The following is a 20278-nucleotide window of genomic DNA, read 5'->3' as shown; positions in this document are numbered from 1 at the left end:
GCGGAATCTACTAGTGAATGAAAAAAAAAATCATGACAGTGTGTTGGTTCCACTGCAAGGAGGGTTCAACATTAAAAACAAAAGAAAACAATATAAATGTAATTTACCACATTAATGGATTAAAGGAAATAACCATATGATCATCCCAAAAGATGCAGAAAAAGCATTACTATTGATTTAGAAACAAACAACTTAACTAGGCATAGAAGGGAACGTCTTTTACCTTTAACTAAAACCCCAAAGCAAATATCATATCTAATAGTGAAACTTAAGAATTCTCCTTAAAGACAGAAATAAGTCACTTCTATTATATTTGCCACTGTATTAGTGAATAAGTCCTAACCATTACTATATGACAAGAAGAAAACGCATTTCATGGATTCCAATTTTTACTTTTCTTTTTAAATCTTACAATTTCTGAAAGCAAGATATGTCTCAACCTCCGTGGTGTGACAGTAAATTGGCAGCATGTTTTCTTTCTTAGTGGTACATAAAATAATGGTGCAGCTTTCACCGCAGTAAAAAGACATTATACTGTACAATGTGATTAGGAAAGATTTTGAATATATCAGTCTCCCAGGTGGGAAGATATTGAGGAATTTTAAATAGGGGAATGACATGATGTGATTTAGTTTTTAGAGAGATCATTTTGTTTGTAGTTATTAGATCAAACAAACACAAGACAACAAGAGAGGAAGATCACTGGGGAGTTTCTGCAGTAATCCAAGTGGCCTGAATTACAGTAGTGGTGACAGAAACGGTGAGCAGCAAGACCATAAGGCAATTATTGGAGTCCGAGAAATTCGACTGTGTAAAATGTGGGGTCTAGCTAGGGGTAGGGTAAATAGATATTAATGCAATGGACATGGTGAACCTCTACAACTAGCAATCCCAATGACCATCTGGGCAATCCAAATCCATTTCCCAGCAGCAGAAAATTCTGAAATCTCCTTGTAAGATGGCAAATGATTTATTGGATTGATCCGGGGACACTGGGCTAATAAGTCCAGAATCCCTGCCAAATCTGCCCTTCCTTTCATGGATTCCTCTCCTTGAAAATAAGCACCACAGTTGACTCTTCTTTGAGAAAAAGATACCAGGCAGATGATAAGGACCAATTGCCAATTGTGCTTTATTCAAATTTGAGTTCCAATAAGGTCTCACTATAGCTGGATCTGAGATGTTTTGAAGGAAGAGCTAACAAAAAAATCTACTTATTCATTCAGTAAGTTATTTATGGGCATCCAGTATGCACCGTGTAACATTCTGGATAGTGATGATATAGCAGTAAACAAAATGGATAAAGCTCTTAATTCTCACGTACTTAATATTCACAGGGCAACTTGAAAAGTGAAATGTACTTAATGAACATTTATTATGTGCCAGTCTTCGTATCAATCTCTACCCAAAGGAAAAAACAAATAGGTCTGGCCCCATTTTATAGCTGAGAAAAGTGACAGACAGGTTAATGCTTCCCATGGTAAGACAATTAAGTGGTAGAACCAAGATTCAAACAAATCTCAGGTCCACTATAACAGGGGCTTAATTTTTCCTCTTTGGCCCATGCTGATTAAAAAAAAAAACAAAAAAAACAAAAAAAAAACATTATTCAAGGATAGATAACCCAAGATTTTCTATCGCTCCCTACCATGTGCAACCCTTTCTTATTTTTCTTCTTAATTTCTCCTTTTGTTTTTTATTTCGCTCTGCCTTTTATTTTTGGATCTCCCTTAGCCCCTCTTCAGCATCAAGGTTCAGACATTTGTTTTTGTTTTTTTGTTTGTTTGTTTTTCAGACTTTTGATTTTACCATCTAGTGTTAACCAGAAGGGGGAAAAAAAGAGAAGACCAATCAAGGAAGAGAGGGCCCAAAGGATGAGTATTAGGAATTCCAAATTTCTGACTCTACCTTCAAGGATTATAGCTGTGTAACAACAAGTTTACTCTAATAAGACAGAAAGTTAGCCATGATGAAAATGTTCGACCAGTGTCAGCAGGATTGTCTGCCCCGCATATTACCAAGAATTACTATGGCAGCTAAGAGACTGGAATAGTCTGTTGCTGCTAAGATGCCTTCCAACTTTAAGGCCTATTAGTCTGTGAAATTAGGGAAAACAAAAAATGATCTTACTTCAAATGGTTCAAGATGTCTACATAAACAGATGTTAAATGAATTTTTAAAAATTAGCAGTCTATATTCCCACCTTCTATGTTTTTATTAAATAGGCATCTTAAACTACACTGACCTGAATTACAAGCCTGTCTGTGATTTGAAAAGACTGGAAATTAGAATAGAAATTGATTTTAGAAATTCACACATCTATTTGGGAACAGAGAGGAATCTTCAGAATACATACCTACTTAGAGTATTATACTTTTAGTAAGATAAAAATCTGGAGGCAAGTTATAAAAATTAAATAACAAATAATAGATATAGGTCATATAACAAAGTGATCACTATTAAAAGGGAAGGTAAAATCCAGTTGTTTTGGGGGAGTAGGAGACTTTAATAAACGAACATTTCTTTCAATAGTTAATTCAGTAACGGTTACTGATTTTACATCTAATTATATTGAGGAAACTTCTCATTGTATTAAATCTTAAAAAAACTTGTATGTTGATTCAAACAACATTTATAAATATGTAAACAAGATCTTGAACTTCTGGGTTGAACTGATTTTGAAATATGGCTCACTGCTTGTGCTTGTTTCTGTAGGAAGACTTACTTTTGTTCTGTTATTTGACCATTTATCATTTGCTTGTATTCAGTAAAGAGATATGGTCGTCAAACTGAAAAAGATTTAATGAAAGCTTTATGTGGCCAATGGCACCAATAACTTAAAATAGGTTTAGATAACAGCTTTAGCTGAGATAAAAGAAAATCTTATCTAATATATTCCATCTTTAAAGATTCAGGTACTTTTGCAAATCTTCAGAAGTCTGGAAAATAACTCTAAAACCTGACTCTATTACTAGAAAGTTAGACTGAGATATTAATTTTTATGGTTTTTTTTCACAGTATAATTCAGAGTATTCTGAAACTCTCTTTGGAAAAAGAGAGTTTCTTGGTATTGTGATATGAGTATATTTGTTTTGCTAATGTGAAAGTCCAAAGGTCAAAAGAGAAGAACTGAGGGGTCACCATTAATATCGTATTAAATCAAGTAATAGCTGATACAAGACGCAGGCAGAGATATGAAAAATTCTTGTCTCCCTATCTGTCCCGGTTTTTGGAAACACACTGCTGTGGATGATAGTATATTTTGTTTATAAAAATGGGAGGAGTTATGTAAAATACATAATGATGTATTACATCAATTATGTTATGAATGGAGAAAAACTCAGATAACCCTCTACTTCAAGTCAACTTCCATGGTCACACAAAAACATCTTAAAGAAACTCCATTTAAAACAAAATCTTGATGAGATAATTTAGAATAACCATTCTTGATTGGTGAGATGTCTGACTAAGTAATATGCAAACCAAACGACATAATATTTTTATCAACTTGTAACCTACCCATATAAACATATATGCTATTTGCAATTGTGACATTTAATAAAATGAAGTGGGCCACTTTTTTAATTATAAATAATAAAACAGTACATTGTGCATGCTCAGTATAAAAACTAAGCAAATGTGGCATGTACCCAAAAGCCAAATGGGTTTGTTTATAATCAGTTTACAGAAGGAAAACTGCCCAGCTGGTCATTTAAGTAAGAATACTTTAGAATAAGCATAATAGTCACAATGTTAACTGAAATTAATGCAAATCTCATTTAAATTTGCCTTAATCAGTTGTTACCAAACCCATGTTTTATCTGCAAGCCTAAATTTTATGGTTGCAATCTTATGTGTTTTATTAGCTACCCAATTAAACAAGTAAGTTACAATTAGAGTAAATCCTTGGAGTTCCCAACAAACGAAGCAAATCTCAAGTCATGAGCAATAATTAAACCTGACAACTAAAAGCATTTTTCCTTCAAAAAGCTCTGTTTTAAACACGCTTAACAGGTTCCCAACTCTCATTTCAAGGAAGCTACTACAGCACAGATAAGGAAAAATAGTGGCAACAGAGGTCTAGAATGCAGACTCCTCTCTTTCCCACTGTTCCATGACTACTGCTCTGCCCCTCTTTTAGTCTATGGGTAACTTCAGGGTCCTTTCCGCTTGCTTTTTCTTTTCTGAAGAATTTACTAATGCCTCTTTTTAGAAAGAAAGAAAGTGTACATATGGCTATTTTAAAAATAACAATCGCCCTTTACCAACATAAAATATACTAAACCACAATGAACATTACACGTGAGCTTTAATAACACATTAAATAAACATTTTCTTCAGTTTTATGATCCAGATTAAAACAATTTTTTCCCTCTGATTGTAACAATAAGGTATGTTAACTACAAACTATTCCAACAATTTGAAAGGTATAGAAGGAAGAAACTGAAACTTTCCTTAAATTCTACTGATTATATAATCCCTCCTAACCGCTATTCAAAATGATTTTATTACCAATGTCAAAAAGCTTGCATAAAACATTAAGGTTCTATAATTTGGGCCTAAGCATTTTCTAGTGCAAGGGCTTCCAAAACTTTTTCAACACAACCGACAGTAAAATTTAATATTACGTGACACATTTAATATTACATGACAATAATGACAAATATACATAACTGAATCAAAAGTTTCATGAAACAGTAATTACCCTTAACATATATGATGCACTCTCATATTTATTCTAATTCATTAAAAACAACAACAAAAAAACTGATTGTGTCGTGTGATTTCCTGATTCGTTTATGGCTTATAATCTGCAATTTAAAAATCACTGAACTAGAGGAAAAATCCTAAATTCGGTAGTCCAGCTTTGCTACAGTTCTCTGAATAACCATAATGAAGTCATTTAGCCTCTTTGCTTCTCAATTTTTCCACTTACTAGTAGTAGAGTTGAGCAGACAATAAGAAAATACACCTCAAACAAAAACAAAAATGTCATATAACCATGAACAAACATTAGTATTGGTAAGTAAAACACATTAGGTGTTTTTTCACTTTGTCACTCAAATAAAAAGAATCAGACCCAAAATGCCTTAATAATTCATCATGCTATCAATACACAATAAGATGCCTTGATAAAGTGTGCCCTATGAAACTGAGTTTGAGTCAACGGCTCCCTCCAAGATTTTAATCTTATTTAACAGTTGCTAAGAAACCAACATATCCTTCACCAAGGACACATGAAGTCCCACTTAGTGATTCCAAATTACCCAGTATAATTAAAATAAACTGCAGGACAGCAACACTATCAGATTTAAAAAGTAATAATAAATCAGGCTGGGCAAGGTTGTTTGTGCCTGTAATCCCAGCACTTTGGGAGGCCAAGGCGGAAGAACTGCTTGAGCCCAAGAGCCCAAGAGTTTGAGACCAGCCTGGGCAACACAGCAAGACCTCATCTCCACCAAAAACAAACAAACAAAAAAAAGCTTATTTTTTTCAAAATAAGCTTTGAAGTGAGTAGCATACCTCTACTGAAACACTCCCCAAATCTAGAGATTTTCTAGAAAATTTTACTATGACATTAAAAATCACTATTTTGAATTAGTTAAGAGCAGGAGTGGCCAACCGACAGATGGCTGCAATAGTTGAAATGCTCCAAATTTCCTTTTTTTTTTTTTTTTTTGAGATGGAGTCTTGCTCTGTCGCCCAGGCTGGAGTGCAGTGGTGCGATCTCGGCTCACTGCCAGCTCCGCCTCCCAGGTTCACGCCATTCTCCTGCCTCAGCCTCCCGAGTAGCTGGGACTACAGGCTCCTGTTACCGCACCTGGCTAATTTTTTGCATTTTTTTTTTTTTTTTTTTTTTTAGCAGAGATGGGGTTTCACCGTGTTAGCCAGGATGGTCTCAATCTCCTGACCTCATGATCCACTCACCTCGGCCTCCCAAAGTGCTGGGATTACAGGCGTGAGAAATACTCCAAATTTATATACAATCTTGTAATTGAACTTGAAAATTAAAAAAAAAACTACAATGAAAAGTTATAGTATATCTCACTCAACATTATATGCCATTTAGTAAAACAGGACTACAATACACACTGTGTGCCTGCTAGTTCCAAGTTAACTACTACTATGATAAAATCATTAAGGTAACTATTAAAATGAAATTTTGGATATCACATATTTTAAAACAAGGAAAACATTAATGACCATATGAAAATTTGATATAGACTGTGACAGTTGATTTAAGGTGTCAACTTGACTAAAGAATACCCAGATAGCTGGTAAAGCATTATTTCTGGGTATTTCAGTGAAGGTGTTTCCAGAAGAGACTGGCATTTGAAACAGTAGACTAAAGTGGAAAGATCCACCTCCAAGTAACGTACATAGATGGACACCATCTTATTAGGTGAGGGCCCAGATGGAACAAAAAGGCAGAGGAAAGGCAACTTCTCTTTCCTCTGGAGCTGGGATACCTTTCTTCTCCTGCTCTTGGAAATCAGAACTCTCCATTCTCTGGCCTTTGGACTCTGGGACTTGTAGAGCAGCTCCCCAGCTTCTCAAACCTTTGGCCTCTGACTGAGAGTTATGCCATCAGCTCCCTCATTCTCAGGCCTCTGGATTTAGACTGAACCATGCAACCAGCTTCCCTGTTTCTTCAGCTGGCAGGTGGCATATCATGGGACTTCTCAGCCTCCATAATCGCATAAGCCAATTCCTCTAGCAAATGCTCTGTCATCCATCTATCTATCTATCCATCCATCCATCCATCTATCATCTATCATCCACACATACATCTACCTATCTATCCTATTGACTCTGTTTCTCTGGAGAACTCTAATACATGTACTTTACAAAAATTAATGGCTACTAGGCCAGTCATATAACTACTACTCTACTTTCAATTAATTTTCTTAGAAAATACATCAAAACCAAGTCTTTAATACTTAGATGTTGATTTAGTATAAATCATTCCTATGGTCTGATACAGCTTTATGAATACTTTCAACAAAAAGCATAAAACACAGCCAATAATAAGTGCATCAGAAAATTAATTTACAAAATGGCTGTGTGTGGTGGCTCAGGCCTGTAATCCCGGCACTGTGGAAGGCCGAGGCAGGACGATCTCTTGAGCCCAGGAGTTCAAGACTAGCCTGGGCAACACACTGACACCCTGTCTCAAAAAAAAAAAAAAAAAAAAGGAAAAGAAAAGAAAGACAGAAAGAAAATTACTTAAAAAATGAAAGCAGTCCCAAAATGAGCAACTATAAGCTAGAAATTAGAGATGATCTCCAACTTACAATGGCGTGACTTATAATTTTTTGGCTTTTAAGATGATGTCAGAGTAATATGCATTCAGTAAAAACTGTACTTCCAGTACCCGTACAACCATTGTTTTTCATTTTGAGTGTAGTATTCAATAAATCACATGAGATGCTCAACAAATTTATTATAAAATAGGCTTTGTGTTAGATGATTTTGCCCAATTATAGGTTGACTGAAGTGTTCTGAGCATGTTTAAAACACACTGAACTCATCTCTGATGTTTGGTAGTTTAGGTGTATTAAATGCATTTTAGACTTACAATATTTTCAACTTATGAGGGGTTTATCAAGATGTAACCCCACTGTAAGTCAAGGAGCATCCATAAATATATTATGACAAGTAATAGACTGGTCAGTTAAATGCAATGTAAAAGTGAAATAGAAGAGTTCCAAGTTCAGAACAGTTGGTATGTTTAGAAGAAGGTAGGCATTGCCATCTTATTTGCAATTAAAGAATTTACTCAGAAGGAACCTTAAGATGTTTTTGAATAAAGTGAGGGATGTATATTAACTATGATAGTAATGTTCCAACCTTAAGATTAAAGAAAAAATTTGAGAAAAATAAGTGACATAAAGAGAACATCAGAACACATAGGAAAAGGGTCAGCAAATAGGTTTCACTGAGTGAAACAAAAATATTGCGTATAAGAAGAGAGCAATAAAAGAGATCAGTAGGTCAATATCATTAGTTGAATGGTCTTTGAACTGACTAGTAAGAGCTGAGTTCTTCTGAGTAGTAAGAGGGAAGCAGCTGAAAGGATTTAAAATGCAGACGGATGGGGGGAAGCTTTTGTGCACCACTTCACTGCAGTAAATCATAGTAGAGATAAAAGGGTAGTAAAAAGAAATGCAAAAGGATATGCATGTGTCTGTAGATATGCATAAGCATTAGGTAAAATCAGAAATAACCTTGGAAGCCACTTTGTTTCTGTTACAAGTAAGCTAGTTCATTCATTCAACAAACATGCAATATTGTATACACAAATTGTGTATTTTGGTAGGCAGTGGGACGCATACAAACACAGAGTAAGACACAGTCTTTGCCCTCAGGAGTTTATAATCAAATAGATTACCATATTACCAAAACTAGTAAGTGGCCCATGGGTGGTTCAAAGTAGCTGTAATAGGATTTTAGATGTAAACATTCTCATTTTCAGCTAGGGTGACTAGAGAGAGTTTAATTTCGAGCTATAAAGATGAAGGGATGAGGGGATTCAAGCAGGCAGGGCAACCTCTGAGTTGGCTGGAAAATTAGCTTAAGGAGTAAGATAGGGAAAGAAAAGAAGATTGGAGCTGGACTACATATCAGTCTTCACTTAGATTCACAAATACCAGCATATTTGACAGTGTGTTTCAATTTTCTTTTTGTAGAGACAGGGTCTCACTATATTGCCCAGGCTGGTCTCTCACTTCTGGCCTCAAACAATCCTCCTACTTTGGCCTCCTAAAGTGCTGGGATTACAGGCATAAGCCATCATGCTTTGCCTCAAATTTTTAATTTATCACAGAATTCTTCCCAGCAAAAGAAATATTAACTGACTTTGAAATTTATTTCACAAACTGAATGAGCAAAGCATTCCTTTTTTAAATTTTATAAAAAATAGTTTGAAGCTCTACTGAAATCAGTTCTACTGAAAGAGGCCAGGCCAGGCGCAATGGCTTATGTCTGTAATCCCAGCACTTTGGGAGGTCGAGGTGGGCAGATCTCTTGAGGTCAGGAGTTCGAGACCAGCCTGGCCAACATGGCAAAACTCTGTCTCTACTAAAAATACAAAAATTGGCCAGATGTGGTGGTACACGCCTGTAATCCCAGCTACTTGGGAGGCTAAGGCAGGAGAATCACTTGAACCTGGGAGGCAGAGGTTCAAGTGAGCTGTGATCATGCCATTGCACTCAAGCCTGGGCAAGAGTGAAGACTCCATCTCAAAAAAAAGAAAAGAAGAAAAAAATGAGGCCACATAGATGCAGTTAGTGAAGTTGTCTAGATGCTCTCAAAATGGTCACAACACAGGCTTCAGTAGTGAAAAACCGCTCATGCCCGTGCCCATGTGTTTTAACTCTATCTAGAAAGGAGGACCATTTTTTCAGAAACAGTTCAGATACCATTGCCAAATCAAAACTGGGCTTCTACACAAACAGTATCAATACAACTTTGATGCATCATGTCTTGTTATTTGACTGTGCTAAGAAAAATTACCAAACTGAATCCAATCAGGCTAGCAGACTTCAAACTTTTCCTTATTATGAATCACTTAAACATATTTTCTCCCGATGTCTTTTATTGTGGTAAAATACACGTAACATAAAATTTATCAACCATTTTAAGTGTACAGTTCAGTATTAAATGCACATTCATAATGCTGTGCAACCACCATACATCTCCAAACTCTTTTCATTCTGTAAAACTGAAACTCTGCATCCATTAAACAGTAACGTCCCGTAACTGCTCCTCCCCTCAGCCCTGGCAACCACCATTCTACTTTGTCTCTATGAATCTGACTACTCAGGTACCTCATGAAAGTGGAATCATATGGTACTTATCCTTTTGTGACTAGCTTATCTTACTTAGTATAATGTCCTCAAGGTTCATCCTTGTACATATGTCAATTTTCTTACCCAAAAGAAATTTTGTAATTTTTATTTTACAGACAGTCTTACTCTGTTGCCCAGGCTGAAGTGCAGTGGCACAATCACAGCTCACTGCAGCCTCAAACTCCTGGACTCAAGTGACCCTCCCACCTCAGCCTCCCAAGTAGCTGGGACCACAGGTGCATGCTACCACACCCAGCTAATTTTTGCTTTTGTGGATATGAGGTTTCACTATGTTGCCCAGGCTGAGAAGTTCCTTCCTTTTTAAGATTGAATAATATTCCATTGTATGTACATACCCCATTTTGTTTACCCATTTATCCACTGATGGACACTTGGGTTGCTTCTACCTTTTGGCAAGCTACTGTGAATAATGCTGCTATGAACATGCATATACAAATACCTCTTTGAGACCCTGCTTTGAATTATTTTGGGTATATACCCAGAAGTGGAACTGCTGGATCATATGGTAATCTTATTTTTAATTTTTTTAAAAACTGCCACAGTGTTTTCCACAGCAGCTGTATTATTTTACATTCCTGACAACGGTGTTAAAAAGTTAAATGTATCTTTACTTGTTTTCACATTATTTCCCACTTAGTCCCCTCTTTATAATAATACGAGGTAAAAATTCTTAGAATGCCTTAACTCAATACTCCTATTTTAGTAACAGCAGGGAGAGAGGCGGAAGAGACAGGGCAAATAACTTACCTCACATTATTTTAACTTGTGCTTCTTGTTTATTCACTTGTATAGGATGACTTTTTTATTTTTTATTTTTTTTTGAGACGGAGTCTTGCTCTGTTGCCCAGGCTGGAGTGCAGTGGCACGATCCCAGCTCACTGCAAGCTCCGCCTCCTGGGTTCACACCATTCTCCTGCCTCAACCTCCCAAGTAGCTGGGACTACAGGCGCCCGCCACCATGCCCAGCTAATTTTTTTGTATTTTTTTTAGTAGAGATAGGGTTTCACCATGTTAGCCAGGATGGTCTCAATCTCCTGACCTCGTGATCTGCCCGCCTCCCAAAGTGCTGGGATTACAGGCGTGAGCCACCATGCCCAGCCGAAGATGAATAATTTGATGTGTAAATTTGGCTGGACCATAGTGCCCAGATGTTCGGTCAAACATTATTCTGAATGTTTCTGTGAATGTTTTGTTGGATGAGATTAACATTTAAATCAGTGGACTTTGAGTAAAACACATAAGGACTATCCTTCTTAACATGGATATGCCTCATCGAATCAGTTGAATGCCTTCATAGAACAAGACTGACCTCCCCTGAGCCAGAAGGAATTCTGCCAGCAGACTGTCTTTGGACTAGAGCTAAAATTTTTCCTGGGTCTCCAGCCTGTAGCCTGCTCTGCAGATTTTGGATTTACCAAGCCTCCACAACGGCATGGGCCAATTCCTTAAATAAATCACTCTCCATCTATGTATAAACACCTTGTTGGTTCTGCATCTCTGGAGAACCCCAAGCAGTATAGATGGTAATACCAGAACCAGGACTATAGTAGACTGGTAGTCAAACTATTTTCCCTTCCCAAGGAGAGAAGGAGAATAAACAAAGAAAAGGGAAGAGAGTCATCAAGGGAAGGGGCAAAGCTAACCTAACAGACATAACTTTGTTCTTATTTATCTCTAGTGGACACAAACAAGTGTATAAGCAACAACTTACATATACATATTTTAATGTTCTAAAACTAAAAAGTTTGGTTTGGATCAATGAATTACTTCACAAAATAAATACTGCTTATGTTTCTTTTCTGGTCCATATTTCTTAAAACACCCATACATTTACACTGATTACGACTCTCAGCTCAAAAAGATTTCCAGAATTAATAAATCTCTATTTTCCCACCAAGGATGCCAGATTTCAGCTACTGATCTGCTTCTATGTGATAATTAATAGCAACCAAATAAATAATTATTTATTAAATAGGACTGTTAATTTTAAAAGCTCAACTATACATATCAAACAAATTCATAACTCTACCATCTCAAACCAGTATTTCTATTAATTCATAAAGCCAATTTTATTAAACAAAAACATCAATAACATTCCAGAGTATTATTAAAATGGTGTTTTTAGGGTGTCTGTGCCAATTATCCACCTTAATATGAAGTTTCTTGTGGCATGTCAGCCAACTGGTCCAATTCATAGCATTAGAAATCTATGAAGAGAGTTAAGGTCAGCATTATCACATTTGATCTAAATCTGACTAAACAGGGGTAAAGAATATAATGAACTATTAATTTTTGTTTCGATAGGGTAAATATTTCATATGCAAGTAACAACAAATATTTGAGAAAAAATGTTAAAAAAGTTATGTGATACAGCTTCTGAACAATGTTCTTGAGAGTTAATATCATATTACTACATACATTAGAATCATATGTAGCTATTGTTCAAACACTATAAACATTAAAACTTTAAAACTTTTTCAGTTGGCAGGAAGGTGTTCACATTTTAAAATGTACATATATGGTAAATGAGATTTTTCTTCAGAAATTGAAGAATTTGAAAGGTGGGCATCTGAACCAGTAGGATCTAGATTAGAGGCAAAGGCTATCATTTTCATGAAACAATGGTTCAGTGGACTTCTGCGTGCATGAGACACACAAAAGGGTCAGACGTTTATAAAGAACACTAAGTCATGCACAGAAAATACGGGAAATCTCACTCAAATATGGAAATCAAAGAAGATAGCAGCAGACACTGCAGACCTTTTTGGATTAATAAACTTTAAATAATGGCAAGAGGGATGGAGGAGTAAGAGTGATTTGCCTCACCGTAGAGAAATATTTTATTACTGAAATTGTTCAGAATTGCCAGCATATAGTGACAATAAAAAGCAACTAACTTTTAATATGCTTTATTATTATTTTTAAATCATCTACAGACAATGCATCCCTTGTTGCCTATATTAGGGGGCACCAATCCTTCCACTCTCCACCACTTAGTACACCACTAACAGACAGAGCCTTCTGAAATGATCTGTTCTATACTACCCCTATGTCAAAGAGAATCTACTTAAGGTGCATTAGCAGGAAGAGCTTTACCATAAGAGAGATAAAAGAAACTCGGTATCATAATTTTCACTACCATACTTAATACTACTCTAAGTGGCTTAAGTATATTTATATTATTACATGAAATTTAAATATTGGTTTTAAAAACCAGTCTGTATTTACCTAATATACATACGTATTTCAAGTGAAAAAAAAAATTTACAAGAAAAAGAAAATGTAGAGCTATCTTAGCATAACTGACTCTATGGGGAAAAAAATGTCCTTTAGCCACAGGTTTTTCTTTTAGAGATCATAAAAAGGACTGGTAGCTCAAAAGTAGAAATGTTTTACCCTAACTTGACTCCACCCCAATGGCCAAAATTTATTTTGAGCTTCACAAAATGCCAAAGGATTTGTCTTATTTCTGTTATGTAAATCTATTTTTTGTTTTCTTTTATTTTTTAGAGATGGAGTTTCGCTCTGTCACCCAGGCTGGAGTGAAGTGGCACGATCTTGGCTCACTGCAACCTCGGCTTCCTGCGTTCAAGTAATTCTCTGCCTCAGCCTCCCAAGTAGCTGGGATTACAGGTGCCCACCACCACACCCAGCTAATTTTTTGTATTTTTAGTAGAGACGGGGTTTCACCATCTTGGCCAGCCTGATATTGAACTCCTGACCTCGTGATCCACCCGCCTTGGCCTCCCAAAGTGCTGGGATTATAGGCATGAGCCACTGTCCCTGGCCTGTAAATCTATTTTTATAAGTGAAATATTCTAACTGTATTAAAAATAAAAGTTTGCATAAAGAAACAAGTTCAACCAAATTTCTGCTGTTACTGGTCCTAGTCTAAATGCTTTGTAGGTATGAGAACTGGAGATAAAGTAACTAACATCAAATGTACTACAAGGCAATTCCCTAAAGCTAGAAGAAGGAAGTATAAACTGTGCCACTGGAACAGCACATTGAAGGCCAGAGACTAAATCCACTAAACTTGTGAAGAACATCTTTGCGAGAGACCAGATGGGCTCTGCCTCATAGCCTACAGGATATTTCCTTTGTATACAGGTGATTAGAGACAAAATAATCACTTTTAGCATTGTGTTTATATTTGTTTGAAATGAAGGTGCCTTTATAAACCTTATTATAGTTACTATCTTTACAAAGAAAAGAACTATAAAAGCAATGTAATTATGTAGTAAGAAAGGGCAATTTGAAGTTCAGGTAATTTAAATCCATGAAAATTTAATGAATAATAATATATGCTAGACCAGCAGTCCCCAACCTTTTTGGCATCAGGGACCAGCTTCATGGAAGACAGTTTTTCCACGGAGCGGGGTGGGAGGGGACGGTTTCAGTATGAAACTGTACCACCTCAGATCATAAGGCATTAGCTAGATTCTCATAAGGAGCGTGCAGTCTAGATCCCCCACATGTGCAGTTCACAATAGGGTTCTGGCTCCTATGAGAATCTAATGCTGCCACTGATCTGACAGGAGGCAGAGCTCAGGTGGTAATGCTCACCCACCGCTCACCTCCTGCTGTGTGGCCTGGTCCCTAATGGGCCATGGACTGGTCTGTGGCCTGGGGGTTGGGGATCCCTGTGCAAGATGGGTGAAAAAAGGCATAAATGACTTTGCAACGTAAAATTAAAAAGTCAGTTTCTTAAGTTTTTAAATTCTCAAAAGTTCAATGCACCTGAACACAGCAAGGCTTCTAATAATATACTTCAATTACGATTAATAAAGGTGATTGGCCAACAGACTGCTAATATAGAGGGGCTTAAAATATAAGCATATTGAATTAACATTTTCCTTTTCTAATATGTAAATTAGTATGCAGTAGGCTCCCAAAATTTTATTTTCAGGTTATTATAAACATATAAATTTCTACAGTTGGCCTTGTATCTAATAATCAATTTAAAGCAAGCCAATGCTTTATTTATGAACTTAAAAGGAAACAGAAGCTTAGGAAAACAAATGTGTCTTCTTTCACTTCGAAATAAATAGCATCTAGTGTATGTCAGAGAAGCAGGATGCATTATATAAAAACACTACTAGGCCATGTTTTGAGAAGGTAGCATTCTCACTACCTCTATAAGGTTTGCAGGCCTACATACAGCCCTGGTATCTACAGACAACTAGAAAAGTATCCAACTGTAATGCATCTTTCTAGTTTAAACCAATTACAGGTCAACTTACCAAATCTCTGTGCAACACCCAGTTAGCATGCAGGTAGTGAATACCATCTAGGATCTGATATAATAGTGACTTCACCATTCCCCGAGGTAACTGAACTGGCTTCTTGTTTGCTTTAGAAGCTCTGTGAAACTTGATTATATGCTGGAAGAAAGAAAAAAATAACAACAGAAGCTTAAAAAAAAGGAAAAGATAATTTGATGTATAATATTTTCCTAACAGAAAAAGAAACACTCATGGATTCCCATAGATATTGAAAATATAATTTCGTACTCTGCTGAATAACATAAACAACTTTAAAATTCCCTAATAACTGGGGCTAAAATTCCATTTCCTACGCATATGACAGCATTTCAGGAGATAAATTATCACAATAGGGAATCAGGAAATATTGTGCTTTTATTTTTAAAGCATTATTAAAAATCAGTTACTTTCAGAGTATACTTGATTCCTGTTTATCTGGTAGATAAAATGAAAAAAAAAAAAAGAACAACATTCAAGAGATACTTCTGGCTGGTTGACATAGCATAGAATTAGAACCTATTTATGACACAGGTTATAAAGAAAGCAAGTGGGGAGATGCTTCAATAAAATACACACAAGCACAAAGAAATGATATACCAGTTCACAATGGAAAAATGGAAAAATGGGAAAGATTATGAGGAAAATAAAAACTGCCTTGTACCATCCATCAAAGCTTTCTATGTATAATGTTGTTGGATATCCAGTAAAACAAAGCACAACTTTATACATAGAAAAATTACTTTATAAATAAATGTGCCTTACAAGTTTTTTCTTGAAAAGTTTCAAATGCTCTTGATAGGACTCATTTTCTTAATTAGATCACTCTTAAATTGCAGGAAAATCTATAACTCGGCTGCAGTAAACTATGCCTTGCACACCACTGTACATATCTCTGAACCTAATATTGCACAGAGCAGACCCTTGGCCAATACATGTAAGTAAATATTAAGCATGTTCTTGAAATTAGTAAACATAATAAAAATAAGATATATTTAACATTATAAGTTAACATTGTCACTTGCTATTTTCTTATGATATACAGAATATGACACAAGTAAGGAATAACTAACGATTAATGAAAAAAGGAGCTTTACTCTCCAAGGTAAAAATATATAGCAAATATCTACGAGAAGGTAAAGTGTAGCAGTTTGCACATATGTAGCATGACTAATCTAAATTAGCAGCATTGATCTACTTTAATTTTCTTCTCAGTCTTTTTGTCAAAGTATTTAATAGCAGGCAAACAAAACAGAGCTACAACAATTTAATAATCTAGACTGTTTTGTCACCTGTCCTAAAATATGATGTGACAATCAAGTCTGTTCTCCTTAAGAAGAAGATTCTTGGGCCGGGCATGGTGGCTCACGCCTGTAATCCCAGAACTTTGGGAGGCTGAGGCGGGTGGATCACAAGGTCAGGAGATCAAGACCATCCTGGCTAACACGGTGAAACCCCGTCTCTACTAAAAAATACAAAAAATTAGCCGGGAGTGGTGGCAGGCGCCTGTAGTCCCAGCTACTCGGGAGGCTGAGGCAGGAGAATGGCGTGAACCTGGAAGGCGGAGCTTGCAGTGAGTGGAGATCCTGCCACCGCTCTCCAGCCTGGGCGACAGAGCGAGACTCCATCTCAAAAACAAACAAACAAAAAAAAACAAGAAGAAGATTCTTTGGCTCTCTCCAAGCTTAATAAAAACAGGTAAAATAAATATAAATAAAAATAAAATAGGTTAATGTTTTAAAAAAAAATTAAAACTCTGCCGCAGCAAGAATCAAAGGAACAAATATGTAGGAGAGGTAAGGTAATTAATCAATTTCATACATATTTCTTCATGTACACTTTCATTAGAGTATTACAAGTGACTTTTTTTACCAATGTTTTAAAATGACAAATACTACTGTCATTTTCTTTATATTCCAGGGCTACATAACAAATGCAAAATATACATACCATGAAATCTCACCAACGCCTAAGTGATTTTTAAAAATAACTATTTTTATTGCGACTTCCTTGTTACCCTCTGCTGCCTAACTCCTACCAATTCACTTCAACATTCCAATTAAAATAGATAAAGGAGTGGGTTTTAGTAGGCTAAATTATCATTTGTTTTTTATGAAAATGAACATTAAAAATACTTATTTGGCTTAAATATTATTAAGATGATGATAAAGCTAATGAACTAGTTATATACACTGTACAATATTACCCACAATAAAATTTGTTAAAGTATAATCATTGTACCTACACGTAAAATTAAATATTACAAACTAGCAGCTAGAAATCACATTGAGTGAAATATTATACTATCTTCTATGCTCTACTGTGGCTTATCACAAATCTTGTTTATAAACCAGCCTGGAAAATGCGTTAAGTTTAAATTATATGACTTTATTTCTTATGAGGCTCAGCATAGTGAGTGTTCAATTTAATACTGGCCACGCTGATTTAACAGGGTTGATCTGATTAGATTTCTTTTAAAATAGAAGAACAGAAGAACCAAAGATTAAAAAAAAAAAAAAAAAAGAAGAAGAAGAAATTAATAACCAGCATGAACTTTGGAAAGAGTTTCATAAAAGAGAGAAAATTTCATGTATACATAATAAAAAGCATAGCCATGCTAATTTAGTAAATATAGATTAGTATGCAAATCAATACAATGTTTAAAGACATTATTAAATATCATTTAAAAAGCAGTTCACAGGAGTATAGTAATTCTTAATGAATTAACACAAGGTAATGTTAGACGTTTGGTTTACTTGTTTCTTAAACTATAATCTGTATTAACAGATGTTCTCTATACAGATTGATAAGAATGTCAATTTTGTTACTATGTTTCAAAATTACTTTGGCTATCCTACTATAGATTTTCTATATATATATATATATCTCAAAGTTTTATCTGCAAGGTAACGTTTCAGATTTTTAAAAAATATATAAATGTTGTATTTAATAAAAGCAAATTTTATAGTTACCTTAGAGTTCCTCAAATACCAATTTAAAAAATAATCTGCTTAGTAAACTGCAAAATACTGAGGCTGGTGTTTGTATTTCAGCTACTCAGACAAGATAAACTTAAGTTCTTATTTTACAGCAATTTTTTTCAATATAGCATCATTTTCTGCAATGCATTAGATAAACTAATAAACTGGCTGGGCTCAGTGGCTCAGGCCTGTAATCTCAGCACTTTGGGAGGCCGAGGTGGGCAGATCACCTGACATCAGGAGTTAAGAGACCAGCCTGGCCAACATGGTGAAACCCTGTCGCTACTAAAAATACAAAAATTAGCCGGGCTGGAGTGCAACAGTGCAAACAGGACCCACTGCAGCCTCGACTTCCTGGGCTTCAGCCCCATGAACAGCTGGGACCACAGCATGTGCCACTGAGCCCAGCTAATTTTTTTTATTTTTTGCAGAGACAGGATCTTGCCATGTGACCCAGGCTTGTCTCAAACACTTTGGCTCAAGTGATCTTCCTGCCTTGGCCTCCCAAAGTGTTGGGACTACAGGTGTGACCCACTACACTTGGCCTAAAACTATTCTTATCATAGGTCAGAAAACAAAGAACTAAAAGTCCCAAGAGATATTAAAATTTATTTTCACACCAATCTTATTTTGTAATAGAGCTCTCATCCACAAAAAATTCCTCCAATGCAAGATTATGCCCAATTCAAGTAAGTACAATACAGTCATGCATCACTTAATGAAGGGATACATTCTGAAAAATGTGTCGTTAGGCAATTTTGCAGTTGTGTAAACATCACAGACTGTACTTACACAAACCTAGATGATAGACTCTACTACAAACCTAGGCTATATGTTATAGCCTCCTGCTCCTAGGCTACAAACCTGTACATGTTACTGTACTGAATAAGGAAGGCAATTGTGACACAATAGTAAATAAGTGTGTTATCTAAACATATGTAAACATAGAAAAGGTACAGCAACAATATGGTACTATAATCTTGGGAGACCACTATCATATATGCAGTCACTAGTTGACAATAACATTATATGGCGCATGACTATACTGTATTGAACTACTGCCATTGAAAATAAGAATTAGGATATTAAATTCAATTGTGAATAGTTAATAATTAATAATAGTTTCCTACATTTGTATATTTATAAAACTTTTCAAATACAAGATTGTTCCTCAGAAAAACGTTGTTAAAAAAGGCAAGAAAGTATTACATTTTACAGATGGGGTAAACTACAGCTTCAAAGCCATTAAAAGACTTGCTTAATGCTATACGACAAATAATGGTAGAACTATTAGATCTCTCCAAAGATAGCATATTCGTCCTCCTACATGAGGATACCACCTTCTCATTTTATGTTCCCTTTATACAACGAAATAAAAGGAAATATGCTACTTTTCTATTTTAGAGCAAAATTCTATATATATTAGTTACTTTTTATTTTATCAAAAAACTACATGAAGCAATATTGTATAGTTGTTGAACACTCTTTAGATTCTATTGTTTTCTTTAGTATCTGTTAAAAGATCAAAGTGACAATATTGAAAAGTAATAATACAAAGTCAAATACTCTAGCCTTCGTCATGCCACCAACCACACTCTATGAGGTTACTTTTATTTTAAAAACGTAAGTCTCATAATAAGCGGAACACCTAACTGTTTTTAGTTACTCTTAACAATCCCTGACTGTTTGCTCATGTATGCCAGCAATTCACCTTACCCAGAGGTCATGTTCAGCATAGTCAAACAGAAGCCACACCTTCCTATCAGCATGAGACAGAAACACCTTTTGAAGAGAAATGACGTTTGGATGCTTAAGCTCTCGAAGTAACTGCAAAACAAAGGAGATGCATTAACAATTTCTGTCACAAAAATAATGTAAAAAACCCCACACCATTTGTAATTCAAAGGCAATACAAACCCACAGGTAAACAATATTAAACATCTAATAAGCACCCGCACAATTTTGAGACAGATACTTCAGTAACAAATGAGAAGATATCTGTGAGGAAAAGACACTGAACAGGTATTATCTGAGTAAATCTATTTTGTTGTTGTTTGGTTGGTTATTTTAATTTTTTGATTGTGGTAAAATATATCTAACATAAAAATGACCATTTTAATCATTTTTAAGTGTACAATTCAGTGGCATCCTATAAGTATATTCA

The 20278-nt window shown here is 35.5% G+C and overlaps 1 protein-coding gene across 7 annotated transcripts in view; it reads right to left on the bottom strand.

Moving 5' to 3' along the window:
* The window catches only part of CDK8 (cyclin dependent kinase 8), a 151437-nt gene that overhangs the window by 36270 nt on the left and 94889 nt on the right, over positions 1 to 20278 (bottom strand). For 6 of the 7 annotated variants that reach the window (XM_004054284.5, XM_019039939.4, XM_055359715.2 and 3 more), the window contains 2 exons: positions 19831 to 19941; positions 15116 to 15256 (listed from right to left, as the gene is read on the bottom strand). In XM_004054284.5, coding sequence (XP_004054332.1) covers positions 15116 to 15256; positions 19831 to 19941 — 252 coding nt within the window. Of the gene's footprint in view, positions 1 to 15115; positions 15257 to 19830; positions 19942 to 20278 lie in introns of those variants that run through there. The other variant, XM_055359719.2, reaches the window with a different exon arrangement.

This window comes from Gorilla gorilla, chromosome 14 (genome assembly GCF_029281585.2).
Source record: "Gorilla gorilla gorilla isolate KB3781 chromosome 14, NHGRI_mGorGor1-v2.1_pri, whole genome shotgun sequence".
NCBI classification, from domain to species: domain Eukaryota; kingdom Metazoa; phylum Chordata; class Mammalia; order Primates; family Hominidae; genus Gorilla; species Gorilla gorilla.
This window is presented reverse-complemented; position numbering and strand designations above follow the sequence as displayed.